General features: G+C 53.4%; 1 protein-coding gene across 2 annotated transcripts in view; it reads left to right on the forward strand.

The window, feature by feature from the left end:
• Nucleotides 1-7,549, forward strand: part of PITPNM3 (PITPNM family member 3) — a 117,647-nt gene extending 110,098 nt beyond the window's left edge. For both annotated transcript variants that reach the window (XM_060204196.1, XM_060204197.1), the window contains 2 exons: nucleotides 1,038-1,166; nucleotides 3,510-7,549. In XM_060204196.1, coding sequence (XP_060060179.1) covers nucleotides 1,038-1,166; nucleotides 3,510-3,806 — 426 coding nt within the window. In that variant the 3' untranslated portion in view covers nucleotides 3,807-7,549. The remainder of the gene's footprint in view (nucleotides 1-1,037; nucleotides 1,167-3,509) is intronic.
• The last annotated feature ends 205 nt before the right edge of the window (nucleotides 7,550-7,754 follow it).

A 7,754-nucleotide genomic window follows, 5' to 3' on the forward strand; every position in this document is an offset into this window, starting at 1 on the left:
TATAAAAAGAGAGAGAGAGGAAGTTGGGTGGTAGCGCACGTGGTGCAAAGTGCAAGGACCAGTGTAAGGATCCGGGTTCGAGCCCCCGGCTCCCCACCTGCAGGGGAGTCACTTCACAGGCGGTGAAGCAGGTCTGCAGGTGTCTATCTTTCTCTCCCCCTCTCTGTCTTCCCTTCCTCTTTCTATTTCCCTCTGTCCTATCCAACAACGATGACAACAATAATAACTACCACAATGAAACAACAAGGGCAACAAAAGGGAATAAATAAATAAATATTTTTTCAAAAAGAAAGTTCATGCCTGAGGTACGAAAGGTTCCAGGTTCAATGCCCAGCACTACCACCATAAGTCAGAGCTAAACAAACAAACAAACAAACAAACAAAAATTGCCGGAGTCATGCAGAAGTGCAGATACTCTGGGGAAGGGGCCCAGCAATCTGTATTTCTATCGTCTGGTGCTGACAAGATTCTGAGAACCACTGGTGCCCAGCCAGGGTTGGCAAACGGTGGTCCGTGGGCTAAATCCGGTCCACAGCCTGTTTCTGTATGTCTTGTGAGCTAAAAATGGCTTTCCACTTTTAAGTTGTGGGAAAAACCAAAAGGAGAATACTTCACGACATAAAAACCATGCAAAACGCAAATTTCATGGCCCATAAATAAAGCCTTCCTGGAGCACAGCCACCCTCACTTGCTGCTGGGTTGTCTGTGGCTGCTTCTGAGCTGTAGTGAAATAGTTGTATAATGGTGACAGAGGGCAAAGCCTAAAATATTTACTATCTGGACTTTCCCAAAGCATCTGCCAACCCCTGATCTACAGGAAGAAAGACATGTCAATTGGCAGCTGGCTGGCTGATGTGTAAATGGAAAAAAAAAAAAGTCCTGCTGGCCAAACAGAGGAGGTGGTAGTAGTGTGGGGGGGGACCCTTATCCAGGTGGAACAGTGACTTGGAGTTTAACAGCTGAGGGGTGCCCCAGCTGGGGCTCATGGGGGTATCTTGGGGCAGATTGACAGGGTCCCCTCTCCCCCCATGTTTCAGTGCTTCATCAAAATCAGCGCCGCCTATGGCTCCATGAAGGACATCTCTGTGTACAGTGTGCTGGGCTTACCACCCTCCCAGATTTTCATTGTGGGCCGGCCGACTAAGAAATATCAAACCCAGTGCCAGGTATGCGTAGTCCCTGCAGAGGCTGAGGGATGGGGAGGGAGATGATTCATTTCTTTGACTACTCAGTCACAGATGTACTCACCCCCTCTTTGTTCATTCTTTCTTTCACCCATTCTCCTTCTCCTTTTTTTCTTCTTTTTAATTGCTGCCAGGGTTATCGTTGGGGCTCTGTGCCAGCACTATGAATTCACTGCTCCTGGTGGCCATTTTTTCCAAACCCCCCTTTATATTTTATTTGATAGGACAGAGCAATTGAGAGGGAAGGGGGAAAGAGAAAGAGATGGAGAGAGAGAGAGAGAGAGAGAGACACCTGTAGACCTTCACCACTTGTGAAGCATTGACCCCCTGGAGGCAGGAAGTGGGAGCTTGAACCTGGGTCCTGGCACATGGTAACATGTATGCTGAACCAGGTGTGGCCGCTCCACCCCCCTCCTTCATCTGTTCTATTGATATGAATGTGGATCAGGTTCAGGGGTGCAGAGGATGTGTCCAGGGCAATTACATGCCTTGTCACCTGTGGGAAGGAGACATGCACATGAGGGAGATGGGGGGAAAACCCACAGGGAATGACAGCACAGTATGGCCAGAGCCCTGGCACATGGCATGGTGAACTGCAGGACCCCAGAAAGGAGCATCTATATAGAGCTGGGGGCAAGGCTGGGAGTTGGAAGGAATTTTTCAGCAAGAGCCTGAGATTTGGAGGAACATTTGTGACAGTGGCAGATATAAGAAGGGGTCAGGAGGTGACAGCATGTGCCTATTCTGGGAAATGCGAATGACTCAGTAGATGTGGGGGAGCCGGCAGAGAGGGGCCAGTGGCAGCGCACAGGGTAGCCCATGTCCCCTGTCACTCTGAGACTTGATCCTCTTAGTCTTTGCAATGAGTTCGTGACTCAGAAGGGTCCCCAGGTTGCTGGTGCTGAGAAGGTGGAGGTCTCAGAGGTATTTCTAAAGTGGGAGCTCCTGGCTTTGGCAGTGGAGAGATCAGCTGTGTGACTGGAGGGGAGCGGGTGCCAGGACTGACACCTGCTCTCTGGCCTGAGCAGCTGGGTGGGTGGTGCTGGCTCTGGGATTGGGAAGCAGGCTGGGGAAGGAGACTAAGTGACCACTGCCTGTGGGGGAAGATGCCTGAAGGTAACCAGTAGGTGGAGGGTCACAGCTGGTGACAACACCGAGTGGGAGCTCTAAAGGGCTTCTCACATGAATGCTCTGTGGATTTCCCGGGGGGTTTAAATACTGATTTCTGATTGAGTCCCTTGGTTTGGGGTTGGATTTTCCAGATTCAGGCTGACATGCATCCTGGAGCTCTAATCCCATTGGTCCCTGTACTGGACGTTAAGTAGCAAGGCTGTGTGGACACAGTGGGAGGGAGTGGCGTGGAAGTCGGCTGTAGGGGCTGGGAAATGAAAAAGCTAGATGCTGTTGAAGCTGCAGGATGGGGGGCGCTGGGTGGTGGTGCGCAAAGATGGGGGTTTGAGCCCCTGCTCCCTAACTGCAGTGTGTGGGGTGGATTCTTCACAAATGTTGAAGTAGATCTGCAGGTGTCTATCTCTCTCTCTCCCTCTCTAACTCCCCCTCCTCTCTCAATTTCTTTCTGTCCTATCAAAAAAAAATAGGAGGGGAAAAAAAAAGAAAAAGAAAAGGCTGCTGGGAAAAGTGGATTCATAATACTGACACCAAGCTCCAGTGATAAAACCCTGGTAGCAAGAGAGAAAGAAAGAAAGGATGGAAGGAAGGAAGGAAGGAAGAAAGGAAGAAGGCGAGCTGGATGATGGGAGAAACTTAGAGATTTCATTGAAAGTGACAAGGATGCTAGCTTAACTCCCACTAAGGCTCTAGAGAACAGGGCCAGGGAGATAGAGCCATAGACTTTCCTTGCCTGAGACTTGGAGGGCCCAGGTCTGAGCAGAATCCAGAGAACCCCAGTGTAGCCTACAGGTAGACAGAAAGGCTTGGAGGTCCAAAGGTGGGTGGTGGAGCCTTTGAAAGGTAATGAGGGGGCCAGGCGGAGGCTCACATGGTTAAGCACATACACTACAGTGAGCAAGGATGCAGGTTCAAGCCCCTGGTCCCCACCTGCAGAGGGAATGCTTCACAAGCAGTGAAGTAGGGCTATAGGTGTTTATCTGTCCCTCTCCCTCTCCCTCACCTTCTCTATCTCACCCTCCCCTCCCAATTTCTGTCTCTATCCAAAAAGAAATGGGTAATGAGCACCCAGTTGTCCTCATTACCAGAGGTCCTTAAGGAGAAGCTGGAGACCATGTGGTAGGGAAAGACTGGGGATGGGCGGGAGCTAGAGCCTGCCCCATCCCGCTGGCCTGACTGTGCCCCGTCCCTCCATAGTTCCTGAGCGAGGGCTACGCTGTGCACCTGGCGGCCCTGGAGGCCAGCCACCGCTCACGCCCCAAGAAGAACAACTCGCGCATGATCCTGCGCAAGGGCAGCTTCGGCCTGCACGCCCAGCCCGAGTTCCTGCGGAAGCGCAACCACCTGCGCAGGACCATGTCGGTGCAGCAGCCCGACCCGCCCGCCAACCCCAAGCCCGAGCGGGCGCAGAGCCAGCCCGAGTCCGACAAGGACCACGAGCGGCCCGCGCTCAGCTGGGCGCGTGGGCCGCCCAAGTTCGAGTCAGTGCCCTGAATGGCCGGGCTGTGCACAGAGCAAGGGGAGGGGCCGTACCAGGCTGCCTGTGGGTGCCCGAGGGGCTGCCTTCTCCCCGACACGGGCCTTTACCTGCTTTTTCCCTCCCGTGTCTGTCCAGCAGTGTCCGACCAGAGCGGGGAGGGACCCTGTCTGGCCTTGGGGGGAATCCCCGGGCTGCTAGGGGGTGAAATTGCGGGGTCTCTGCACAGCTGCAGCTGCTTCCCCCAAGCCCCCCTACAGGTGCCTGTGACCTCAAGTCGAGGCTGGGCTGGTGTTTGTGTAATCCTAGGGGGGAGGGCGGCCTGCTGGGAGCTGGAGCTTTTTGACAAAGTCGACCATCTTTCCAAGTTGCCCAGGCTTCAGTAGAGACGCTAGGCAGGTCCAAAAGGGAGACGTCCCCAGCCACAAGAGGGTGCAGGTTCCCCACTTGAGGGGCAAGTGGCATTCATGCCGACCCTCACCATGACATCCTGGCTCCTCATGCTGGGCCTGGCTTTCCAAGGCAAAGGAGCCACTTTCTGAGGATGTCCTCTGTCCACAGGGTCCCTCCAGGGCCCTGGAGGGGGAGGGCTGGGGTCTGGTGCTGACATCCTCCTGCAGCTGTCCATTATCCCCTGGTCTTGTCCTCTGTAGCCTCACTGTTCTCCTGTGGTCCCAGAGGACAGGCATTTCTTTTCCCAGAGTCCCACCTGGTGCCCTCCCCTGTGAGGCTGTGGCCGTGGGCTCTGGCCTAGCTGGGCCAGTTGTGGGCCCTGACGCCAGTTGCTTGCCCTCTCTGGGCCTGCTGCCTTGTGTGACTGGAGAGCGTTTTCCCAGCTGAGACTGGAGCACATTTTTTTTTTTAATTCCAAGGCTGACCTGCCCGTCACCCCCCAGGCTGTTCAGGCCCAAAAACCCCTCAGATTACCCCAGGATCTATACTTGCTATGCAGCCTGGGGTGCAGAAAATAGGGGTGAGGTGGTGAGGAGCTCATGCCCCACCACTGCAGGTAAAGCCCCTCTGGGAGGGGTTGTGGGTGGATCCCTGCTCCACAGAGAGGCTTGCTTTGCCCCCACACCCAAACCTGGTATCCCAAGGGCAGATGCCCCACACACCCTCAAAAGGTACCAATCTGAGCCCCTCATCCCAAACTCTGTTCATACTGATTTCCCCCATTTGACTCCCAGAAAACTTAGAATTGCAACTCCAGGTTTCTGAGACTTCGTCTAATTTTGGTTCAAACTGTTGTCCTGTCCTCCCTTCCCTGCCATTCAGTGTGGTTTGTGCCCATCACCTCCTTCTGGGTCACCCCTGAAGCTAGCAGATCTTGGCTTTCCTGGGAGCTATCAAAGCCTTCCCAGGCCTTGCTGCTGCTGAGCCCTTGGCCTGGGCATGGGCCTCCTGCCCCCTGGCCCACACCTGTGGTGTGGGACTGTACGCCAGCCTTTGAGCTCCTGAAGGCTGTCACTGAGGTCAGCCCCTCTTTCAGGCAGGGCTGTGTGTCAGGCCCACCTGCCTTAAGGGGGCCCTGCAGGCATCTGTGTCTGCCCAGTGTCGCTTCTGCTCAATGTCTACCTCTCACAGCTCCCATGCAGCCGGTCCTCTGACAGCGGCTGCTGCTGGGGGCAACTGGCACCCTTATGAGTCACTTGGAAGACTGGGTGCCCTGCTGGGGCTGGAGGGGGTCTGGGCCCCCAGTCCACACTCATCTCTCCACTGGAAATGTGTCCTCTTCAGTCTGCCAGCTCCTGTCACATCTGCCTGACTCGTCTGCTCTCAGCTCCACTGTCAGTCCCAAATCTGCACCCAAACCCAGAGCTGCTGGTATTTCTGGGGGGTGGAGGGCACCCCCAAACACACAGTCTCCTTTCTGGGTCTGCCTCCAGGAAGTTCATGCTCTCTTTGACCATTTCAGCATTCTTGGCTCTTCATAAGGCACTGACTCATATGACATAGCCTCCTGAACCCCAGCCTCACACCCCCACCCCCCCATTCACAGTAGGCCCTGAGTTAAAACTGGGCAGACTTAGTCTGCTTCTCTGTAACTCGACTGTCTCTTTGCAGATTACTCTGAAATGACTAAATAACCAATGTGAGATACTTTCTTCCAGCTAGACTCCCTCTTCATTCTGAGAACCCCATGCTAGCTAGGAGCAGAAGGGCCTGGATCCTGGGGATTTGGAGTCCACATGGCTGCACATCTGGGGGTCTGGAGGTGGGTCCCCGACTGGGGTTCGTCTCCCCCCTCTGAAGTGCCCATGGTGTACAGTGAGCCTTTGTGAACCTTTTGCCCTCGGAGCTTTAGTTGGCATACGTGAGTACTTACGTGTGGTTCTGTATAGTGAACAGACCCTTAAACTTATCTTCCAGTACTGCTTTTACAGCACCCCTGTAACCAGTATGCACTTTCTGTTCTAGTGGTTTTGTTCAGTTCTGTCTGTCCACTTCAGTTGGATAAAAACAAAGAACCCAGTTGTGTTGTTTTCCGTAGGGGATGCCTCTGCCTCTCCCTGACTAGTTCTGTGAATCTCCCTCCTAGTCTGGCTGTTTTCTAGAGAATTCTTCCAGTTCCTGGCTGTGCCTGCTCCTCAGGACCTGGGAACAGATCTTCCTGCCTGACCAAAGCTCCTTGTTCTCACGTGGCATGTTTGTTCTTCCCACTTGGTGGCTGTCCTGAATGAGGACCCCTTGTTGCCTTCCTCTGCCACTCCCCAGCTGGGGGTCCAGGGTGCATCCATAGTTAGGGCTGGCTCTTCTGCCATCACGTTTTCTCCCCGCCCCCTTAGAGCTCTCAACTCTTAACATAAACTCCACAAATTAGAAAAAAGAAAGAACGAAAGAAAAATCTTATCATGTATTTGGATGACTCACCCTTCTATCTGGGTGCTGGGCTGCAGAAAACAAAGCTGTCTGAACCCCAGATTGCTGAGGGCTGATACTCTGAGAGGAGCCTGGAGCTCATGGTTTTGAAACTGCATTCCTCCTCCTACTCGGGGGTCCATGCCCACACTCTGCCAACAAAACATAGCTTCTCGAGTTTCTCCGTGAAAGCTGAACCCTCAGGTAGGTGAGGGCCCCAGATGTGGCGCCGATTCTGCATGGATGCCATCCCACCCAACCCAGGTTGTAGCCCCAGCAGGTTGGGGCTCCCTGGCGGCAAAGGGGGCGTCCCAGCTGACCCCCGCCTTAAACAACTTAGCAGCTTTCGAGCCAAATCCTTTGGCTCAGCCCCTTCTGCTTCCAGGCTTGGGGGAACTTTGCTAAATTTCACAGTTCAGTCTAAGCAGCACAGCCTGGCCTGAGCCCTATTCTCTTTGCTGAGAAGCCAACAGGGTGTTTGAGAGGAAAAATCATTTTAGCAGAGAAGCACATGGCACCAAGGAGAGGCAGGAGTGGAGGGTGGCTCGCTCATGGGGATACCCACCCTGGGACCCCACTGTCCTTTTTCTCTTTGTCTACTTGGTGTTGGCAGCCTATCTGATCTTGTCTGTGGTCTGACGGTTCCTTAGCGTGTAACTTCCAGTATTACCTGTGGTGGCTGGCTCTGTGGTGACAAAGAGGTTTATTCTACTCCTCATGGCTGCCTTGTACAAAATCCGTTAGAAAAGGGGAAAAAAAGAAAAATAACCAGATTTCTAACAAGACAAAAACAGCGTTATGGAGTTAAAAAATGATTTTTACCACTGGTTTTGATTTTGATGTGAGCTGGTTTTTAACTCAAATGTTGTCACTTAAATAAAGACCTTATTTGCCTTTGAAATGTGTTCTGATCTGAACTAAGCTGAGGAACCTTGTCCATTGTACCTGTTCACCCTGAATACTGGGGACAGCCTGGCTCAGTGTGTGTGTGTGTGTGTGTGTGTGTGCGCGCGCGCGTGTGTATCTGTTGTGGTTGTATGAAGGGGGAACAGAGCTGTGTCCCAGATCAAAGACCTCCTGCCTGCCTAGAATGGTGTGGGGGTGGC

Source organism: Erinaceus europaeus, chromosome 12 (assembly GCF_950295315.1).
Source record: "Erinaceus europaeus chromosome 12, mEriEur2.1, whole genome shotgun sequence".
Lineage (NCBI taxonomy): Eukaryota > Metazoa > Chordata > Mammalia > Eulipotyphla > Erinaceidae > Erinaceus > Erinaceus europaeus.